At 43.0% G+C, this 24,118-nt stretch overlaps 1 protein-coding gene across 3 annotated transcripts in view; it reads right to left on the bottom strand.

The window, feature by feature from the left end:
- Positions 1-24,118, bottom strand: part of CHN1 (chimerin 1) — a 104,087-nt gene that overhangs the window by 24,700 nt on the left and 55,269 nt on the right. For all 3 annotated transcript variants that reach the window (XM_087731871.1, XM_087731870.1, XM_087731872.1), the window contains one exon: positions 7,601-7,678. In XM_087731871.1, the coding sequence (XP_087587997.1) occupies positions 7,601-7,678 (78 nt within the window). The remainder of the gene's footprint in view (positions 1-7,600; positions 7,679-24,118) is intronic.

Raw genomic sequence — 24,118 nt, 5'->3', positions numbered from 1 at the left:
GCTGCTGAGTAATCTGGGAAGTGAAAAAACTGCCATAACAACCCACACGGCAGAGCCGTATCTGCAAGATAACTGCTTTCATGCAAAGGTGTAACAGAAATGACAGTAACTGAGACCATTGGAACATACCTTCTCCAAAACGAGAGCTGACTTTGCCTAGACTAGCTGGGGTGTTAACCTGGGGAGTCAGTCTGGGACCACTCCAACGACTTTGTCCAGCAGCTCTTGAGAGGAGAGATGCTGGCTGAACACTGTGTGGTTCACAGCGCGGAGTATAAATAGCATCGTTATCGCCAGTGGGTACACTGACACGAATGCTGGGCAGGCAAACCTTCCTCCAGGTCCTCACCCACGTGGAGCCAGAAGTGCTGTCATGTCTTGTTTACTTTCTGGTTTGCGCTGATCATGTCAGCAGAGATGGGAACAACTGGAAATTGCAGTTAGGTCGTGCTCTATGAGAGCCAAAGCAAGAAAATGGAAAGTAGCAGGTTGTTGGCTTTTTTTGCTGGTAAATTCAATGAAAATGGCCACCTTTATTTCAGGATGGAATAGCAGACTTTCTTTAAATTGATATCTAGAAACTGGAACATTGTCCAGTTTATTCCAGGCCCAAGTTACTTCATACCTGTGTCCATGCAAAAAATTCTGAAACTAGAGGTGATAACTGAATAAAATCCTTAAAATTAAAATTTTGTATATATATATACACACACACATACTATATACACTATATGTAATGATGTAAATAGACTATAAAACCCTAAGAGATTCCTAAAGAATCGCTTTTGCAATGATGCTAAGGCTAATTTGGAGGAAAAGCTGTTGATGATGAGAGAGCACGACAGGCGCTACGTGCTCCTTGAGGCAAACTCCCAGTCCTCCCCAGCAGAGCATTTCTAAGCCTCACCACAGACGTGAGCTGGTCTGTCCCTGCAGCTGCCCACGTGGAAGACTCACTAATAAAACTACTGGTGTGGTGGGAAGGAATTACAGCTTCAATAAATTAAGGATTTAGAAAAAAGGCCTTTTTTTTTTTTTTTTTTTTTTTAATAAACAGAGGCAAAGCTTGAATTCAGGGACTAGCACTAAGAAACCAGAAAGGGTTAAGTAATATTGTGCTATTTGGAATCTGCTTTGGAACAGCTCTGGCTTTTCCAAAAAAGTAAAAAAGTAAAAGTAACATTAAATAAATACCTTAGGAGACTAAAATCCATCAATGCCTAAAAGCTTTTCTGGCTTGAACTGTCTTATAAGACGCTGTGAGTTTCAGAAGCAACAACATAGAGCTGATGAGATCTTCTCAGGAGTTTTGTGGAAGCTTTTCTCCAGTTCTTTCTCCAGATATTTTCCCTGCCTTTGAACGTTTTTTTCCCCTCAAGTACTAGGAGTCTAAAAGAAACATCAAATTTCCTGAGGTCTTCTTATCCGTGAGAACGTACAGAGACTCTCCCTGGGGACTGTGCGAGAGGCACCCAGCTCTTTCTGAATATTCATTTGAGTGCAGTGACTCACTTAAAGATGTTTTGAAAATATGTTCAGTGCCAGGTCCGTACCTAATAAAAAATCAGCATCCTCTTTTCACTGGAGCTAGACCAATTTACCCCAAATCGGCATCTGCCCCAGTTTTCAGAAGATCAGAATTAGAAATGAGTTCATGTTAGAAGTCACAGAAAAATGGCTGTGCTTAACATAGTAAGAGTTTGTTATAGTTTCTGGTCTTTTTGCAGCATTTGTTCTGCACTTTCCATCTCCCCGTTTCCCAGTGTTTAGGCGCGGCTTTGCTGAGCAGCTCTTGTTAGAATAACAAGATTTGGCACGGACGCGGTTTGCTATGACTTTTTACACTAGCAAAGCACCTAGCACAGATGCAATTACACCGGTAAAATCTGGGCCAGGCCCAGGTTAGCTTATTTGTTTCGAAGAAGCAGTACAAATTTCACCGGCAGAGTAACTCTTGTTAAAATCAGCAGTCTGTCCATTAAAGTGATGCTTGAGTGTCTCAGGCAAAGCCTTTCCAGTAGAGACTGGTCCTCACCTGACCCTTCACTTTTTGTGCACGTTTAAGGCTATATTCTACCCCCAGTTATTTCTGGAAAAGCACGTTGCCTCTGCTCTGGAGCATCCCGTTCGGCCTTTCAAATGGGTCACCCTCAAAGAGAAAGCCAGGATGTTGCTTCAGTCGAGGAGGGAGATGAGGAATCTCAACAAACAAGACTCATCAGCAGCTCTGCTGACTTGGCTTAAGCAACCACAGAAAAACATCTCTCCTCTCTGGAAGAAGTGTTGGCTTGAAAGGGAATTATGTCTTGAATGTTCACTGATCCACCAAGCAGCTTTGCAACTGTTATTTATTACAATTAATTGACTGTGCCATCTCAGGCATTAGTAAGATAATGACTAAGAAACAGCATGACAGTACCAAATACTGCACAGAAAGATAGCAAAAAAAAATAGTCTTCTGGAGACGTATCTATTTTGTGAAGAGCAAGAGAGAAATGAGACAATATACTATGGAAAGTGATGCATGAAACACAGATTTCAGTCCAGCTCTGACAGGCATGGACACCTTCTTGCTTCAGTGAAACACCCCAGCACTAATCCAGGCAGAAGAGTGGTTTTATGCCTTGGACTATTGGTAGTTACAAAACACCTGCAGAGTGCTCTGCTGGCTCAAGTCATCAGGAGCCAGAGGTGTCTGAAAGAATACCCATAACCAGCCAAGGGAGCTAAAAATTCCCCAGGGCCCATGAGTCACACAAGCTGGAGGGGAGTAAAGACCTTCAAGGTGTTTTGTCCAGGCTCATTTTGAATTTGCCAAGTGAAGGGGAGGTTATTGCACTGACTAACAAGTTTCACTACCCAGATTTCTTGCTGTTAATCTCAAATTTTCCCTTCCCTCTTCCTTTTAAGCTATCATCCCATAACTCCCAGCTAATGTTCCTCTTCCATGACTGCCCTGCTTGCCATTAACGCTTTTCAAACACAGTTTTACTGTTTTCTCCAACCCCAAACAGCAGGCAAAGGAGCACGGCCAGTGCCCAAGCCCAAAGCACGGCACCAGCTGGGGAGGAGGTGCAGAACATGTTCCACGTCAGGGAGGGATGGACTCAGGGCAGAAGGTACCTCATTAGGTGTATCTTTTTTTTTTTAACAGCAAAAAACTATGGGATGTAGGGGGGAGAGGGAGAGATGAGGAGATGCAAAGAGGGAAAGTCTGAAGGACTGAGCAAAGGGAATCCTGTGTGTTTAGCACCCTAACAAAAACTGCCTCACTGGAGAGAGAAAAGATGCGGTAACCTTAAACCCAACTCAAATTCCCCTGCTGCGTATGTCCTTTGGCCTAGAGCCCACCTCACACATCCCAACCCAGAGCTCCCCCCGGTCCTCCTCTCAATAACCACCCCGGACCGTTTCAATCCACATGGCACCTGGCCACAGGCCCCTCTTCCCCTCAAATTTGAGGTTCCTGCTGTTGCCTGAAGCTCCTCCTTCACCTGCCTGCCCAGGAGGTGCCCAGCTGCTTCCTCCCCTTAAAATTATTGAATCGACCAGATATTGGCTAGGTAAGAAATTGTATTTTCATTTACAAGCTGTCAGAGTTGCTGCATTTTGGGGACAAGATAAGCAAATATGGGATTTATAAGGGGCAGAAAAAAGCATTCCTATTGGTAGACTCCAGCTGTAGAATAAATTTATGTGAACAATTAGGTATAAATCTACTCTGTCCACTTCTGTGAAACGTTACAGAACTTTCCCCTATGATAAAGATCCTTTTTGTAAGAAAATAGCACCACTGGCTTCAGCTATGCTCCTTGTCAGCACTTCAAAGAGCACCCCATAAATCCCTCAGAGCTTCCAAATAGAAGATGCTATTGTACATCTACATTGGGTAGAAGAACGAACTTGATATCCACCACACCCACACATGTCCATATAGATATGTGTGTACCAGAGGGTGTGGGGAGATTTCTTCCCCATAATGGGTAAGAAACTGAAAGAGAGGAAAAGCCTTTCTGTGAAAGAAGGTAAGGCTGAAATTTTGGAGGATGGTGAAGTGACTGTCCTGATTTGGTGTGATGATTCATTTTACAAGAGATCTCATTCAGTGTGCTGGATTTCAGAAAAGCAGAGTATAGGGAGGGAAAGCAAAAGAAATCAAATATGCAAATAGACAGACCCAATCAAGTCACACTCACAGTCCTAGCTCACCTTCAAATCCCATTATTCCATTAAATAAAATGCTGTGTCAAACAACGTAGATCTCTCTTAGCTGATATATTTGAACTAATAGAAAATGAATCTTTTATATTAGATTTATAGAGGACAACACAGAAATATTAATTGAAAACTTTTTATAAATTAGAAAAAGCCTAAATACGCTTAAAATAATAAAATATTTTTAATACCTAGCTCTCATCCTGAGGAATAAGCATTAAAAACTCAGTCAGATCTCACATTTATAAATCATCATCCCTTTCTTTACTTATGGAGATTAATTTAAGAGAATTCAGCCAGTCTGTATTTGCATTTGCGATGTGCTCATGAGAGACCAGACCTCCCCAGTCAGGAGAATATTATGGAGCTGGAGGAGATCATTACCGGCCAGCCCTGCCCACAGAGCTTCCCGTCACCCCGGCTAGCCACCCTGCTCACTTCGGGCAGGAGACAGCTCACATTCTAGCAGATTTAAAGAAGATTAAAACTTTCCAAAAACCTAGCCGTGTCAGCACTCTGAGCAGAACTGTCTTTACATTCTTCTTTCAAACAACCCTTGGAGCAAAACATAGATTAACGGATTTATTCGGGAGACCTCTTGACAATTTAAGAGTTAAAAGCAGCTTTTGTGTTCACCCCTTCCCTAGGCATCTGCACTCCTGTCAGGACCATCACTACACTGCTTCTCTGCCGCTGTGTTCCTCTACCTGAGCTTCGCTGGGGGCAACAGAGTCTGAGGGTCCAAACTCCACCTGTGTTCCCACCTACCCACCCCATGGGGACAGGAGGTGCAGGGGAGGGGGGAGAATCGAGCTCTCCTAACCTGTGGCCAAGCCTCTCAGGCATTTGCTAACCCCAGCCCGCCTCCGGAGCGGCTGCTGCCGTCTTCTTCCCTTCTCCAAGACAACAGCGCTAATTGTTGTGCAGTAATGATTCTCCACTTCTCCTCCCTCTGCTGGGATGTTACAGCATTTCCAGTATAAAAGGATTTCTGAGACCCCTTCATTTCTGTGACTAGCGATGTGGCTGATCAAAGAAGCTGCCGGGAAAGGCCTGGGGGTCCCTACCTGTTGCCTCACACCTATATAACGAAGAGATTAGCCGCAGAAGTACAAAGCAGCGTGCATCCTCCTTTTTGCTGGTGGAGCCTCTGGGGACAGCAGTCACTGTTGGTTAGCTGAACTATATATATTTATTTCATTTCTGGGTTGTTTTTTCTTGTTTTGTTTCAAAAGTCTAGGTTCAAGACTCTGGGACTGATATCTCCTTCCTTCCCACGCGGGTGGCACATTTGCTGCTTGGCAGGCAACCTAGGAGACTTCTGCAGACATTTTAAATGATGACGTCTACGCATGCGAGGAGAAAAATTTGACAGATGCAAGGAATGATAAAAGAGAGAAGCACATGAGCTAACGATGGCCGTTCATTTCAGACCCGTAACGCAATAATTATGAAGGGTTTATGGTTATTTTTTTTTAAATGGGACAGTGGCCACATTTAGAGCTCGTGAACACCAGCAGCATTCCTTCAGCGGGTAGGTTGGTTGCTGCTCACCCTTTTAAGGGGTAAGGGGCTTGTTCCCTTCTACTTTTTTATAGCAAAAGTTATCTGTGCAAGGTGACTGCATTCCACTAACTTGAGAAAAGAGTTACTTCTCGAGGTATATTCTTCTGGCAACTGTACGTACAAAAGAACTACAGTACAACCATGATAAAGAAAACAATCTGTGTGGAAAGTTAGTGCTGTAGCTATGACCTTGGATCAGACACACAGTTTGTTTTTGAAAAAAGACTGGAAAACTCACAGCTTCCAAACTTTCCAGAAACAGTTTCTGGAAGAAAAACAAACAAACAAACCCAAACACATGAAAATCAGGTTATGTATTTTCAAAACAGACGTGTTTCAGGCTGTTAAAGGAAAGCAACTACGGAATACAGATGTGCGCAAAATTAAATACGTATTATCCTACATACACTGTAGCACATGGAAAATCCCTATCTGCTGCAATCTGCAAGAATCATCTTCAAACTCTAAGGAACAAATATAAGTTGCAAGACATTTCAGATCTCCAGGACGCCTCAGGAGCCTGTGAAAAAATGCTCTGCATTTAACTGACAGCCAGCGGGATTATTTTATGCCAAGCGTTCATATTAAATACTTCTTTATACAACATTTTGTACGCGGTTTGCAAATTCGTGCTTTATTGAAGAACTCAAGTCAAACAAAACATCCCGATCATACAAAGTTTCCAATTTTACTCATTACCTGAACTCAAAAGCCAGAAGGTGGTTGAAATAAAATCAGATGGACGATAGGTAAATAGACATATGTGCACGCATGTGTACATTCACACATGCACATGCGTGTGATGGAAATCAAAACTGGAAATAAGAGACAATTAACAGATGCTTATATCGTCAGATGCCTGTATTATATTAATGATTTCCCTTTCTCCTAAAATAAATACAAGCAAAAGCTACACAGGGGAAAAAAACACACATTAAAGATAAAATCTGGGCTTCAGGTACTATATATGAAGTTTGTACAGTCATCTACTGGAATTCAGTATAACATCAACTGACTTAGTCTTACAAATAAAGACTCTCTATTATGCAATGCATTTGACCACCAAAAGGTTAAATTACTAAATCCTTGCTGGACACTTACTACAGATACAGACACAAAACGCGCATATGTTGTATTGACATGTGTCTCTCTTACCAAAGAGCATCGTTTATTTAGAATAATTGAAGCAATAATTAGAAGCTACATAGAAGACTAAGTAAATTTTATTAAAACACAAGGTAGTTGCTAATGCCAGCAGCTCCAATAGCCCCACGGTATAAGCCATGCTGCTTTCAACACACTTAATTCATTAACGCAGGAGAAAAGCCAGAAACTAAGGGAAATGCAGACCATCTGCTCAATCCAGATGCAGCAGAACATGTTTCTTACCTCCAAAGCTATTTACCAGCGACAAACTGAGATAAGATCAGTTTAATCCTCTAATCACAGATCTAAAAGATTTTTCGGCATCATATCATCATAAGTAAAACTGAACTATATTCATTTGAATTGAAAGGAAACTTTGCCAGTTTTTCTCACCTTTAGCATCTCTCTTGGTAGAGAGATAAACTAGATACGGCAAATATTATTGAAACAAATACATGCACGCAAGCAGTCAACAAGAAAATCCTCGTTCTTCTGCTGGTATGTTCTAAAGATGTCTGATTGATTTGACTGGCAATGAGATTTAATTGAAGCATTTAAGTTCGCATAAAGTCATAGCTGCATATATCTTATTTCCTTGCAATACTGGACCCATTTTAAAACAAAAACTATAGCTCCTGTGGCTTAAAAACAAATAAGTAGCATAATTTCTTACCTTGAAGTTATGAACCTTCTCGTATTTTGGAATGTGTTCATTTTCTTTCAGAGTTGCTCTTCTGACAAGTGATGTCAACTGCGAATAAGCAAAGAGTTTAAGAGGTTGCCAGATTGTCACAGATGACTTCTGAGTACCCAGTTTCATCCCCAAGGCTGCTATCAGTAAATCTTGTTGACGGCTCTCCTGCTTCGAGTTGCGCACGGCAGACCTATTCGCTTTGTGCCCTGACCAGGACTCTTTGGATGGCATTTTGGAGCTGACGGGAAGGAGGCACAGCGACCCCCCGGACCGATCTGCGCCCCGCGTGGATCAGGCTCGATCTGAAAAACCGAGCGGGACCATTTCGGGAACCTAAACTGCTGGCAAGGGCGGCGCGGCCATGGCAGGGCTCCCGTTCACCGCGCGGCTAAGGCAGCGAGGCGGGCGCCCCGTCGCTCCGGGCGCGGGGGCTGAGGCCTGCGGCGGGGCGGCCGTCGGGCCGGGCGTGCGCGGCAGCGGCGGCCAGCGGCGGGGGGGCGCAGCCCGCGGCCTCTCCCTCCATCGGCGGCCGGCGGCGGGGACGCACGCCCGGGCGCCCGCCTCCCTCCCCGGCGCCCCGCTGCCCGTTCCGGGGGGCGACGCCGCACCGCGCCGAGCGAGGCGGCGCCCGGCGGCAGCGGCACCGCCCCCGGGGCGGGGGCCGGGCGGGGGCGGCCCCGCGGCCCCCCGGCCGCCGCCAGCGGAGCCCCGGCGAGGCGGGCAGCGCCGCTCCCGCGCCCGGCCGCTGCAGGAGAAGCGCCGGCGGGCCGGCTGTCAGCCAGGGAGGAGGCGCGCACGGCTACAGAATGGCATCGCCTGGCCCTCTGGGGTGCGGGGGGCGTCGGGGCACCCTCGGGTGCACACGGTGAACGGCAGCCCCCGGGGACGTGAGGGAAAGCGGCTCCCCCCGATCCCCCCTGTCTGACGCGGGCTGGGCACCAGGAGGTGAGGCTGGGAGCAGTTAATGCAACCGTTGATGCTCATCACTCTTCCTTTCAAATCACATTTTTCAATGCCTTTCATATAAAAAGAGGATCCTCAAACTCACATCATGTATCGGCCTCTCCTAGGTAGTGATGTGAACACACATGCTACCAAAAGTTCACCACACCACCCCTTCCACCAAAGACCTAAACCCTGAATGCTGTGGTGCCTCTCATTAGGGATTTATGAACATTAATGGAAGGTGAATGACACATAGCCTTAAATCAGACTGAAACCTGCTGTTTGGACTGATGCGACTGATGATGAAACATGCACAGGACAATCTGGTCCTCGCTACCCCTCACACAAGCCAAGGGAAACAGAGTTTCACACCAGCATCGTTAGAGCGTTTCCACAGGACGCAGCAAAGGGCAAGGGGCTCACGCAGGACTAGGGCAGACCCTGCCATAATCCCCCGCAGCAGCTCCCCAGGGCAGCCCAGCTCGGGGAGGCTCTATTCAGCTGCACGCTGACAGCCGGGAGGGGACACCACAACAGCCACTCGACTCCTGCCCTTTTTCTTCCAGCACTTGCCAAGCATTTGTGAACGGTCTTTGTCAGAGACTGCAAAAACGGACCTTTGGTCTGACTTACTACGGCAGTGATTTACACCGCGGGGCTGACCACCATCCCAGCATTTAGGGCGCAAGAGGACCTTTCCCTGTGCACAGCCTGCCTGTGCAGCCAGCCAGAGCGCAGCCCTCCCTCCCCTTGCCACAGCCTGCAGCACCACAACCGCTCTCCCTTCTGCAGCAAAGGTATTTTTATCTCTCATGACTCAGTAACAACCAAAGACAGGCACAGTTTGTCGCAGTCTTCTGGGTGGAACTGGTGTGTGTTTTGCAGCTGGATGACAGCGTTACCATTTAGCTCAATCCTGCCAATACAGCTGAGAGTAATGCTCACCGTGAGCCCCTCCTCTGTTCCCCTGTGTGGCCACCAGTACCTTCCCTACAGGTTTTAAAAATCTGCTGGGTTTCAGCATAGGGTCAAGGTTGCAGAGATTAAGGATCAACGTTATGTGCTTCACCAACCACTAATCTGCAGTGCAAGTTAATAGCTAATAATCAAAACATTGGCTATAGATTATACAGGATGAAGCTGTCCGGCATTAGTGGCTCATACAGGGGCCTTAGGAGTATCTGGCTCAGTTCCCAGCTTCAATACAGACAGGAGGCTGGTTGATCCATCCTACTGAGAAATACTTTTCCAATGGCTACCTCAATCTGCCTGTCTTGCTTTTTACCGCTCACTTCTGCTGCGGATGAAGAAATGCCCCTCTCGCACGTTTTTCTGCACTTCCTTCTAAGCGTAACACTCCACGGCAGTCGGAGATCGAGAAAAAGGAGGTGAGGAGTAAGAGATGGCAATAACTGACCACCTCATCTATGTGAAGTGTGGGAGTAGTAGGGACTCAGGGGAGGAGGAAGCAGACAGGCTTTCGAGCTCATTCTCTCCTTTCTTTCTAGCTAAAGCCACTTCACAGTTTCATTCCCAAGGACTACATCAGGTAGAAGTCCTTACAGAACCAGGTGGACCTAAACCTGCCCCAGAGGAGTCATCCTCTCCAAACAGCTTGGAGTGACACCAGGCTCAGGAAGCAAACTGTGGAGTTCTGGAAATGTAGTTTTGTTACACACTTCCCTGGAAACCAAAATTCCTCTTTTTTTTTTAAAGGGAAAAAATGAATCACTAAAACTTCATATTAGGAAATAAACTCTTTGAAAATTGAATTTGTTGGAAATAAATAACGCAACCATTTTCAAGGGTACATTTACTGTCAGAATCAGCCCTTATTAGTTTTTGTATAATTCCACTTAAGAAGCGAGATAAAGCATTCTGAATTTTCCTTTCAACTGTCGGTACAGCGCATATTTGGTTTTTGACATACTTATTCCTTAATTACCAGCTTCCTTTTTCCTAATTCTGAAGAACTGATTTATTTTCAATTGCACTTTAGAGTCACGTTAGTAGAAACCGATCTCTGGATCCTGGAAAATTAAATCTTAAGAATGCCAATAAAAAGGTAAGCAAAACTACCCAACAGGGAAAGGTCCTATCACATGGCTGTAATTATGAAAACGCGTTATAATCTGGAAAGTAGTTATAAGATTATGAATTTTAATTCTAACATTACTTTTTGTTACAGTAAGCTAACTCAGACCGCTTATTGGTTTTACATAAATCAGCTTCCCATTTTTCAGTGCAAAGCATTTTCTGCTGTTTACAGATACAGGAATACTGGGCTTACCTACACTTACAGCCCTTCATGTGTGCTATATGCAGTTGTGCACACCAGAAACCTAGACTGAAAGAAAGTTAAAGCCATAAAGCTAGCAACTGAAAAATTATGAAAAATATGTATTTGTTATCTATTTCTTACATATATTTCCCCAACATAAAGTAGTGTTTTAATTAAAATTCATACAACTGCTTTCAGATAGCATAATCCTATAATGCATACGCTCATTCTTCTGCCGTTGCCTAACTTTGGGAGCTTGGCATTGCAAGCTAGTGCTGCTCTTACCACCGCCCTCCTCCTTTCTTTTGAAAACCAAAATGAAGAATGAAACTTCTGTTGTACGCACCTTCCTGACCACAGTTTGGGTCATTGGGCAGGTCCAGATCTTTAGCTTACCAGTATGTGAGATAATAAAGTAAGAGAGAGCGAGCCACTGTCCTCAGGTAGCCCTCATCGCTGCAGAGACGAGTCGCCATCCCTCAGAGCAAACAAACGAAGTCACGGACCTGGGGGTTCCGCTCAAATCCTGCAGGAAGCTGTTCCCTCCCGAGGCGCTGACGGGCTCCAGGCGCTCTATGCTGTCCCTATTGCCAGCCGGCAGGTCCTGCTCTTCTTACACCCTTGGCTGGTTCTTGATTCAATGCCTGCTCTCCACCAGTGGCTCCTGCCCTCCCACCCGCCAGCAAAGTCTCCTCTCCAGAGCCCTTTCATTTTCCAACAACTATCTTTATAACTTGCTCTGTCTGAAGTCTACCTTAATGGGGACAATTATTAGATAGTGGATGAAAAAGAGGTAGAAATCTGAGGAGGAAAGTCTTCTCCCTTCCACTTTTCTAAGTGAAGTCTTGATTTTATTTTTTTATTAATTGTTTGTGGCCGACGTTTGCAGTCATTGCATGTGTAGGGAGCAATATGCCGTGCAGACTCCAGGAGGAAGGAAACTGCAGGGCTGTAATTTTTAAATTCCATTTAAGGACATAATTTCACAGGATTGAGGTGAACTGAAAATGGAACAACTGCAAGTAATAGTCAAGCAACCTCTCAGTAGAGCACACAACCAGAGCAGCCTCTCAGTCCTATACATTTTAGTGACTTAAACGAGCACTAAAAAAACCAAACCCAGCCACACGACAACCTTTAAACCAAGACATCTGTTTAGGGGGTCTACATTGCACATATGGACTGAAGGAAAAAAGAAGAAAAAAAAAACCAACAGAAAAAGAAGACTGTAACCTGCTATTTCAAATGTTCTCATCATTTGTTCTAAAACCTCAACCATAAAAGTGGTTCAGCCTAGGTCCTACTGGGATTCTGCTTTCCTTACTTCCCCCTGGAATAGTCCTTCAGGGTGCGGGAGAAACAGCTGTTTTCTTGAGCACTATTTGCTCTCGGTGTTAGCTGGATAATGTATGCGTGCTTTCTGGTACTAATCTCACAATCAGTAAGTCTTGTTATGAAGACTCCACAGAATTGATTTTAAAGTCATCCATGGCTTGCAGTAAATTCCAATTAGTCACTCTCTGAAGGACACATTATGTAAGTTCAATCCAGTCACACAATTCAGTCAACATCGGACAAATCATCATTCTAAAAGGGCAAATTGATGCATTTCCCATTTGTTGAGTAATAAACCAAAATCACTTCAGAAAAAAGACCCAACAAAACAGAAAATTCAAGAGTCAGGTTAAGCTCAACAAGTCCTAAAATTCCCAGATTAGACTTGATCAGACCTCCTGAAGCCCACGTGCATTTTCAATATGATGGAGTGTTTAGCTTCATGACCACCTGGCTCCTCTCTCAAACACAGTATCGTGTTTTCTTCAGTCTCGGGAATGCACTGCAGGCTTTTCATTCTCATATGGTATTTTCATGTTGTTATGACTAAGTATGCCTTTATTGTTGCAGACTTAATATATAATATGATCCCTTCCCTCTAAGGAATGCATTTTAATAATAATAACCAGCAGTTATATTGCACTCATTTTTTTAAAAATCAAAGATGATGCCCTATCGTACATATCTCAAGAAACAAGATATTTGGGTTGCAATGCGGTTAACCATTGTATATTTTGTCGTGTTCTGTTTCACTGTATAGCTAAACTTAGCCAAATGTATATGCTCAGAAAATCCTTCCTTGCCTGAACACTTTATGAGCATATTTTATGGGCTCAGTACACGATTTTCAAAAGCTAATCAGTCAGATTGTGAAACTGAGCCTAATTTCCTCAATGCAGTTCTCGGTGGTGGCTTGTTCCATGCTAAATATAATTTTCCCAGTCATATCTTTCACAGAATTGTTCCAAGGGGGAAAGGGGGCCCAAAATTTTACTTTTTTATTTAAAATTGGTGATAAGCTGTTCTCATTTCATCTTCTTCACTTGTAGACATACTGATGCCAGGCATAGCCTCTGCCCACAGATAGACAGTGCGAGAGGAGTGTAGGAATGCTATTCAAAGAAAAGTTGAACCTGAAAGTTGACATCTCAGGAGCTGGATGGGAAGGACCATCACGCAGTCTCAGCCACCAGGGTAAGACTTCTCTCGCTGCCATTCCAACACAGCCACATTTACCTGGCACGTGGACAGCGTCAGGCTCACACAACGCTCAAAGTATACTGGGATCCTCAGGCAACACACAACCCTGCTTTGAGTCCACAGTTAGCCACAGGGGAGTTGGGGTTTAAGACATGGTTGAATGATGGATTACTGCTGAGAAAAGTTCTATTTTTTTATAACAAAATTTTCCAAATGGACTGGCTTCTAATTAAATCAGACTTTCCTACCTACACCCCCCCAGTGAAATACATATTGCAAAAATCTAAAGAAATGGCTATTTATATTTTTGAATTTTTATTTCTGATAAAAGTGTATGTGATTTCCACAGCAGGTAATGAACATTTTTATATCTAGAATTTAAAAAGAAGTTTTCAAAAAAATGTTTTAATTAAAACCTTAATTAAACAAATTCAGCCAAAGTGTTGGCTTGGTTTAAGGTATGATTGTTAAATTAAAGGAAATAAATAATCTAAACCAAAGTTTAGATTATGGAAAAAATGTTGCACAATATTGCTGCTAGAAATTACTGTATAGAAAGTCAGTTCATTTGGTACTGTATTGTACAATACAATCAGAGTGTATTAGCATTATTTGGGAAGATTTTATGTTCGCACTGATGTGCTTACCAGAAATACCCTGAAGTACCCTTGCTTTCATAACAGGGGAGCATACTTGTAAAAAAACAGAGAGATCTTAGGGGAAGCCAACAGAAAAGTTGTTTTTCTGTAGCTTTAGTCCTGTAACCTACCGGTCACTGCAGCTGATGCGGATCTAGGTCAGCTGGCTTGTTCTGTTCCTAGTGGCATGACGGGTTGTAGATTTGCTCCCGGCAGTTACCAGCATGGGCCTTTGGAAATGGTAAGTTGGAACTGCGCACTGGCAAAAAGCATTCACTGTGACTATTCCTCTCTTTCAATAACCGACAAGACAAAACCAATTAACATTTGCTGTTCTGGATAGTGGCGCAGAAGCAAGGCACTTCTCAGTGGCAAACAACACATTTCTGAGGGAGGGGGCTATTTTGGTATATAATCACGGACCTAGTCATGGCAAAATAAAATAAAAATCTCACCGTACCTGCAGTAAGAAGTTCTGCTTTTGTTCTGGTTCTGGAGGACTTTGCTAACATCAAGCGACTTAGCTTTTAGCGAGGCCAGCAACAGGCCCACTGTGTCCGCTGAAGGAGGGGAGGTGATTCTGGGGATTTCCTTCACACTCCATAGGTACAAATACCACTACGGGGTGAAAACGCGCACAGGCAGGGACCTGGATGTTGCAATCAATAATAGTGCTAAGCTGGGTTTTACAAGCAATAGCTATGACTTCATTTATGCTGTATAAATAATAATACGCTTCCTCACAGGGTCGTGTTCTGGGCGAGATGGCGCAGTCCTGCCCCTCACCCGGGGCTCCTGCCTTGTCCTGGTTTGGTCCTGAGCCAGCCAAAGCCACAGGGCTCTTCCCTGCAGACACTGACGCAGGACATCCCATGGCCCTGGCTGCCTCTGTTAAAATAACCAACGGCTCTGGCCCTTCTCTTAAAGACAGAGACTACCAGCCTGCTCGCAAGGGGCAAGATATGACTGCTCGACAAAAGCAGAGCTGCTACCAAGCTGTGTGACACTGAGGCAGGATATGCCAATCAAACACCATGATAAAAGCTACCCAGAAAGCTAAGAAATGAGCTCTTTTCACTCCTGGCTGTGGCAAGGAAAGCAGCTCCCCATAACCATGGGTTCAAGCTGAGGTATCAGCCTCAGCAATTCTCTCCTTGCTTTGCAGCAGCTCGTTACCGCAACCCCATTTTTTCCTCTGGAAAATAAGCTGCATTAAAAGAGGGCCAACCCTAGCCAAACTTGCTAAGCACAGAAGGGGACCAAGAGCTGGTAGAGCACAGAAGATACCACCGTCCCTGCCTCAGGGGGCTGGCAGCATCACTGTTCCCCAGGCAAAGTGTGCAAGACAGTTCATGAGCAAGGAGAGAAGTATCATGAAACACTAGAATTTGTCTCCAGTAAATCCTTTAGACAAAGCCTGTCCTTTACAGCTTTGCTTTCAGTCCTTTCCATCCACCCTTCCATCCTTCATAGCTTTGGTTTTGGTCCATCCTATCTTCCTCTCTTCCTGCCAGGAGCCTGGGCCATGGAGGTGGTAAGCTAAACAGTGAGTTAAAGCAGCCGCCTGTGCCAGGTACTCCTCTCCCTGGGAAAGGCAGAAGCAGAGAGACTGGGAGGACTACTCACATAGTTTTAACTATTACACCATTACAGATTGCTAAATCGGGACTAGAGAGGTCTGTCTTGCAGCTATGAGACCTATGGGAAGAGGAGTTGATGGAGCAAGGAGCTCTGCCTAAGGGAGCAACCCTCACACTGGCCAGAAACATGCAGAGGCTGCTCCGCAGCAGCTTCTCCATCTCGCTCCCATTTAGTCAGCATTTTCTATTTCAGCTAACGGCATCGCATTTTCTTCCCTTCCCTGTCCTGTGGCGTGTCTCCTCGCTGGGCTGCAGGGAGCTGTGCTGTTGTGACCGAGGCACGACTGACATTCATTGCAGCGAGGGGTCACTCCAGCAAAAGCCTCTTGACTTGCGACACGTCAAGGCAGACTGTATTCCAAAAAGACCTTAGAAGTCATTTATAAATGCCACGGGACAATGTGCTCTATAGGAGTGATAACAGTCAAAATGTAATGCAAATCGACAGCTGCATGAATGCTACTCTTTTGGCAAAGGCTCTTTGTTACTAATATACTACATTGAAGTATCATAAGAGAAAACAGGTTGTTAGGCTAAACTTCTGAAACGACAAGGGACTGGTGATAGTTTATTTCTCATCTGACCCACACTGTTACAAGGATTTCCTCAAATAAGAAAAAAAAAATTAAAAAAAAGAGTGAACATCAAAAAGCTTACCATACCCATTGATGAGGAACCTTACTATCTCCTAGCAAGGAAATGTTGACAGTGGGCAAACTTTATGAAAGAAATAATTTACAACACTTCCTTTATGATATCCTTTTAAGAATCATATTGATAAAAGCAGTTCTTACAATAAACCTCTGTACCTTTTTGTAACTGAAAATGTATACACTTAGGGATAATGACAATCATGTAATCCACAAGGTCTTCCTATTATTATACTGATTAGGGTTTTTTTCATTTATTCCCCATGGAATAGGAGTTTTGGCCACTGGTATAACATGGGCAAGCGATATGGAAATTTCTTTTTATGTCTCATTAATATTTTCTTACCTGATGTATAATATTCATTTCACATTAGTCTTGTCTGGCAGTCTAATGCATCTAATATTAGCCTTTTTTGTTCTACACAGTAATTCAATTTAGAGTAATTCAATGTATGTTATAATTGAAAACTGCAGCTCATTAATTTCTAAACACTCTTTGTATTTCAGACTACACCTGCTCCTTTGGCACATCCTCTATATTGAATCCATCCACTCCTTCCTGAATAAGTTATGTTGCTATGATACATGCACTGTCACAGTTTCTTTCTTCAACATACTTTCAGTCCATAATCATACTGATTTGGCATAAATAAGACTAAGAGTGCAAAGTTTCCTAATCCCTCCTTAATTATCACTTGATTTAACCCCATGAATCAAGGTGAAAACAATTTTTAACCTGAAGGAATACTAGAGTTGTGACATGGACATGCAACCTTCTTGCAAAATTTATCATGGTAAAAACCTGCTCATGGACCACCTCGCTGCAGAAAAATTAGAAAATGGGGTAAGCCCCAGTGCCCATCAGCGCTCCTTGCAGACCCTGATTACCAGCCTTCTAGGTGCACGTGTGGCCATGGGCATAGCAGCACCAGCGCTGTGGGTCAAGTTCTACATTCATTTTATACAATGCGATTAGGCAGGCTCAGACAACGAGGTAGGCTGATCATCCTTCAAATGAGTCTCTCATGTAGGCTCCCACTATCCTTGCATAAATGTCTATTTAAATCAGGACTGATTTGAAACCTGCAATGAATGAAACCAGAGTGGAATTCGCAGTGGAATTATACTCTGCTCCCAAAGTCAAATTACCAGTTATTATCAAATTATCAGTTTATTGCCACCCATAAAATCTTCTAATCCCTGATCACATTCTCAAAAAAGGCTCATTTTACATTCTGTTGACCAGCATTCCAATTTTCTCATTTCTCCTTTTCCACATATGGTTCATCTTTCCTATTTATTCCCTCTTAGTTTCCTAATTAGCATTTTAAAATGCCTCTGTCATGAAAATTTTCACATAAGGGCAGGAAGCATCCCATTGCCCTAGAGGAAGCTATAACTGTTAAAAATTCTTACTTGAGACAGACATTCAAGAAACCATCTTCTCAAATGGTCAAACCCAGCATCTTTGACACAAATTTAAATAATGTCTTGATTTGAAAACTGAATCATTTTGAATGATTCAAAATGGGGTGGGCAATGCAACTCCCCATCATAAATTTGGGCGACGCAGATTATTTACCTTTTGGGGGAGAAGCAGGCGTTGGCATGTGGACAGGTTATACAACTTCTGTTACACAGGAGGGACTTTGGGTTTGGGGTTTTTTTTTTGGTTTGTTTTTTTTTTCCCCCGCCTTCCCCCCAGCAAGTCTGTGGTTTCTTGCAACGTAATGTTTAGTTGATGTCTATTTTCAGTTGACATACACTAGTCCTAGGTCCCAAGCAATAACTCAAAGATCTGACATTTGGGATTTCGGAGGCATATGATCTTTGGACAGAAGCTCTTATTTTGAGTATAGGGCACACTGAAGATAAAAGGCTAAGTTTGGGGTATAGCTTAATTTCTTAAATTCATTGGCAATGAACAAAATTATAGGCAATGAACAAAATGTTTATCCAGCACAACTGCTTTCTTCTTACCTAGTCATGTTTTTCATCTCATCTTACAGGGCATTTTTTTATTTGTACTGCCACCATCAACTAGCACTTTAAGTGACCCTGCTCATAAGATTTCTAACACTGAGGTTGTTTGACTTTTCAACAATAAAAATAGCCCAAGAGAATTAACCCATAGGGCCCATAAAAAAATTATCCAGCAAGCCCTCAACATTAGGAACTTGCTGAGCAGTGACTCTGCCTTGCGAGCTCCAGCGTGTGACAAAGGTGATTGGCAGCTTCCAGGCACCAGACTGCAGCGCTGTGACAAATGCTAGCACGGGTTTGGACGCCACTTAAGAGACTGAGCACTTCACATTCTGTGAAAGACAACAACACACGATGCTTTTTGCAATTTTTGTGCATTTGTATTAAACACGTCGTTACTCTAATCATCAGCCAATTCACAGAAATGCCTGAATGCAAATGTAATTCACTATAACGCAAAATGGAAATTGGGAATACAGCCTTTCATATTTTCACAGTATTTCTCCACTCTTCTCTCAAGAAGGGGAAAAGCTGCTTGCCTCTAAGTGCTACTAATCTAATTCACAAATTGGAAATCATAAAAAAATTTACTAAATCACATACACATATGACTAAGGTTTAATAGAGGACATTATACTTTGTAATACTAGTTCTAATGTTCCTTAGGCAAACTATTTCAAACTGCTTTAGCTCTAACCAAATGCAAAAATTATCCCCACTAAAAAGCAATATAGTCTAAGTGCATTATAATATGAGCTTCACTATTAGAAACACATCATCCTGTAGTTATCTTGGAAGTTGTATGGATGTGAGGAATATCAATACTAAGATGATGAGGATTAGAGCAACAACTGTTCATCAGCTGAGAATCAGATTTTTCCATGTGATGACTCGTACCTTGCTTAAACATTAGGACTGTAGGAACAGCGAATGCCAGAAGCAACACTGTTTCTAACTGCTGATGCCATGCAGAAAAAAGGTTAAATATGGAAAAGTTTAATGTTCTAGAAGTTAATGATCAAAGGAAGACTTTGCAAAACTGTCAAGAGTTGCTGTCTTCGCTGATGACAAGTGTGACAGGTTTGAAGTAATAAGAGCAAGCAGTTTATTGAGCTTAGTAACAAAACTGCTCTCCGTACTTTGTTCAAATTCAGAAAAGAAAAACATTCGGCTAGAGACTAAAACTAAGCATGAGAAGTTTTATCTGAAAATATCTCTTTTTCTTGTGAAAGATTAAAAGGAAAGAAACAAGGGCGAGAACCCATCAGCCTCTGCAGCATTAACCACAGGATAAATGGCTGTTCTTTTTTTCTTTCGCATTCTAATACTTCATTTAGGCACCTCGAACTACTTCTCTTTCTGCTACCACTTCAAAACCAAGCATTTCACTCTTCATGGGTCTTAAGGGTTTGGTAACCACTCATGAATGGGCAGTTATTAGCGGAGTCGATGTGCCTGCCTATCAGGGGATTCTCTAACCGAACTGGGGGCAACACACCAGACCGCCACAGCTCCACGTCCTTTCCACCTTTGTACAGAAGACAAATGACATGTATTTGTACTTGTGAGCATGTAAACAGTAACCAATGTAAAATGCTTTCCCCTCTCCCATCTAAATAAAAAACACACCCCCCACTGCAAACAGTAAGGAGAAAAAGGAGCTTATCTGAATAACGATAGAGGTAAGCGGAGGAAATCCCTGGTAGTCAGACTCTTAGCACAGATTTACGCAGGCTACGCAGAGTTGCAGAGGGTATAAAACACAAGACGTCGGATATTAGTTCACAGCCAAAGGTGCTACCAACCCCACTTCCTTGGGCCTCAGGTTCAACTACTGACCAGGCCTGACCCTGCCTAGTTTATGAGATTAGACACAATCGTAGCCCAAGGTGATTATCACCAGCTATACAGTGTCACGTTATAAAGTCTAAGTGAGGTAAGAAACTTGTAAATAACAAAATTATCCTTTTATAGGGCTCTTAATTCAACAGTCCAGTCTGTTTCCTGTAGAAGTGATTAGTAATAGAAAATAATTAGGAGATGCCAGATGGGAGGAGGAGTTAAAAAAAAAAAAAGACCCAAAACTCACACAGCTAAGGAAAGAGAACAACAAACGAGGGAGCTGCCAGCTAGCAACCCACCGCAGTCCCTCACCGTCCGGGAAGCTCTTTGCATAAGCAATAAATGGCAACCACACGCCCGCTTTAGACTGCTCCGAAAGAGACCGACCTTCTTTCTGTGGCCACTGCATGGATTATACAGTTGTGAGAAAGCATAAAAAGTCAAGGGAAACCACAGTTTTAAAAGAAAAAAAAATCATACTTTCCTTATATATGGCTATGAGGTTTCCCCACTATACATCTAGGCAGCCTTTTTGGAAACCTCAGGTATAAGGCCCCTAGGGAGGGTAAGCAGCAGACTCCTATGACGCGTCAGGACTGAAGCCATGACAGCTCTCCATTGCTCATCAGGAGTTGAGCTGGACCAGTTCTGTGTCCCATCTACTAAGGTCCACCAGGATAGGGAAAATCTCTCTCCCCCTGCAGAGTGCCCAAAGAAAGCTATCCCCTTCAGCTCTTCCAGAGCTAAGGGAGATCCCTTCCTCCCTCCCTGCGATCCTTCTTGCACTAGCCCATCCCAGTTAAAAAGGCAGGAAAGTTCTGCCAGTACACATAAGAGAAGCTAAGGCTATATGGTACTTTTTGAAGGGCATTAAAAATGTAACCAAATCCAAAACAGCAAGCACTAGAAACCGTGGAAAGAACTCCTGGTGAGGGCCTCACACTGACTTACCTCACAGCACTGAGAAACACAGGAAAAGAACAAGAGCTTAGTCGTTGCTAACGGTTTCATTTTATCAGTAACAACACAACCAGTATTCTTCAGATTTAATTGCACAGCAACTGTACTGCTTTACAGCCTTTTTAACAGTTATGTACACTATTCATTTTACAAAGGCTCAATCAGGCACAGGGCATACACTGAGGGTAATTACTCCCCACACTTTTGCTGGGGGTCTGGTCTGTGAGTCTGAGAGACCAGACCCCCCGGATTTCACATGGCAGCTGCCCGTCTCAGTATAATTAGACACTGGACTTTCTGAAGACTATATCTGCGTGTAACCATCTCACATGCCAGATCATAAAAGAGCCACACTTACGTGAAAAAGCAGAAAGTAATGTGAAAAGTCATTTCAGCAAGCAGTCAAGTGACTTGTATCCATGACAAACAGGCTGAAGCAGGATGCTGATCCTCAGCTGTGCTTACCTACAAAACGGAGGAAACCTCCCTACAGGAGTAGCATCGTGAAGGGAGGCACGCTGTGCATTTGAAATACAACCTGACCTAAGCCACTTGTCACTGCCTGAAGTTTGTGGAGCCTTATTTGTTTTGAACCTTGTAATACTAGACCAGCAATATGCAATCAGGCTACCAACACAAGCACGTGACTTTCATTTCACGTTAATCCCACACATTATTGTGTGAGCATTAAATTAATGTGCTTTGGAGGCACAGGCACGCACAGAGAGGCAGGCAGGTAAGGTCCTCCAAGGCTAACTGGAATCAGCTGGGATGCTGTTTGTAACCTGCAGGAACTTATAGAGCACAGCTGAGCACCAACCAGAGCTGGCAAGTAGAGAAGAAAAAAGAATTTGGCCTGGGAAAAACAGGAGAGTTATGGGACCATGTTTAGCACTGGAGCTGAGCTACAGGGCCAGTGAGAAACTCTTAAAAAACAAGTCTGGCTTGCTAATTTATCCTTTATAAGCACAAGATACTGACAAGAGGAAAACTAGATATTCTGTGACGTGGGGATTAAATTAGCAAAGTTTATGCTTCATTTGGAAGCTCTGAATCTCAAAACAAGATCAGTTTATATAATCTTTTTAGTCTATCAATTTTACTGCCACACTGAACATAAATAAGGGCTTAGGTTACTCTTGGTGATTATGAGTAGAAAAAGCACCCTGCAGTTTGGAGAAAAGAATTTTCTTTGTGCTGATGTCTGCACACTGGACAGCGCATGGGATTAGCTCTCCTTTCTCTGGTCTTAATAAACATACAGCTAAGTTAAAAACATATATGCTTATAAAAAGGCATCATAAACATTCGCAGTCTTAGTTTGAACTGTATGTGCCATATATAATGACATATATGGCACTAGATCCTTACTGCCATAAATCCTAATGCACAGAAAGGGAAGATGAAGAAGACTGAGGCTGGGGCAATCTCTGCAGAGTACGATGTTGCCCGATGCACTGGAGCAGCTACCTAAGAAGTAGGCATGTCTTTCATCCTGCTAGGAACTTTCTTGGTATTGACAAAATTGTCTGTGCTTTGAAGTCTCTGCTGAAAGATGGGCTAAACCCAGAAGAAATAAATAGAAGTTTTTGCCTTCCAGAGAGTTATGTTTTATTTATAAATTACATTAAACTTACAGAGTGATTGTCATGGACACCCGCGCAGGGACTGGAAAGGAACATTTGTGAGAAAAGAGTTGACAATCTCCTCCAGTTAACCCATGGGATTCTTCACTGCTCAGTCTCCTGTGTCTTTAAATGTACTTTAAGGTAAACATTTATTAGTTGTACTTTTAAAAACATCATTGCTTTGTTGCTACCCTTGTTATAGTTACGGCTTGTCTAGAGCTTTATACATGACACACCCATCTTTTCTAATAAAATTAATTCCAGTAAATGGAAATATACAACTTCCAGCATCAAGATTTCTTCACTCTCAAAGCACACTTTCCTCCCTGATTATTAAGACCATGTCTTCTTTTTAGTTCCTATCGGTCCCAGTATTGGCATTACTAGGCACCAGTATTGTTCAAAGCTGTCTTCCTCCATCACAGACCTTGCTAAGGGGGCTTACGCCTCCACGAAAGACTACTGTAACCTCCTCGGCTGCATTTTCTGATGTCCTTTCACTGAAGATAAAATAAGCTTCGGTGAAGGAAGGTTTAAAGCAGATCTTACTAACAGATTTGACTGAGAGCAGAAGTAGAAAAGTAGTAGTGTCATTAATGAAAATACCAGCGTCAGTTCAAGGTTGGAAAGTGAGACCGGTCCCTCTGCAAACACCCGTAAGTATGACCCTTGATTTTGTATGTGGAGGCTGTTATGAATCCGTTAGAAATGTACACAGAGATTGCAATTAACTTTGTGATCTGGATTATCTTCGGAGGCAGGCTTAAAAGCATGTTTCCTACTAAAATGACACAGATTTACATTTCCAGATCTCCTTGCACAGGGCTGCAGACAATCCGCTTTCATCACTATGGAGGAAAAAATAGTATCACCACTAAGGTCATGAAAAATAGAACAAAAGAATGCTTTGGTTGGGTGACTCCTGCCACAAACCTTCTCTCAGTTCTTTCTGTCTTTAGGAATTGAACTGAATGTAGTACAGTCTAGAAGGGGTCTTTAATAGATTCACAGCCACTGAAGTTTCTTGAAGAAATGGCACTTATCACCAAAGTAAACATGAATAAATGTGATTCAGTTGCTATCCTAACATTAACCTCAGCATTTCATTCTGAAAGATGGGATAACCCATAACCGATTATTTCATTTTCTCATAACAAATATTAAATCTTGAATAAATCACTCATACAACTTCTTACATTAATATCTCAAAAGCATGTCAAAATGAAAAAAAAATCATGTTTTGTAGGGCTTTCAAGAAAGACTGTGATATATGTATCTAGGTATTTATTCATTTCTGAGAGCTACCATTTTTATAAGGTATTTAACTGAATCAAGTCATCTGCTCCAAGGCCATAATTACTTTTCAGAGTGGAGAATGTTCAGAGATCCATCAGT

This window comes from Nipponia nippon, unplaced genomic scaffold (genome assembly GCF_047370975.1).
Source record: "Nipponia nippon isolate SJK-2023a ecotype South Korea unplaced genomic scaffold, ASM4737097v1 scaffold_5, whole genome shotgun sequence".
Lineage (NCBI taxonomy): Eukaryota > Metazoa > Chordata > Aves > Pelecaniformes > Threskiornithidae > Nipponia > Nipponia nippon.
The sequence above is the reverse complement of the archived record's forward strand: the minus strand, read 5'-3'. Positions and strand labels throughout refer to the sequence as shown.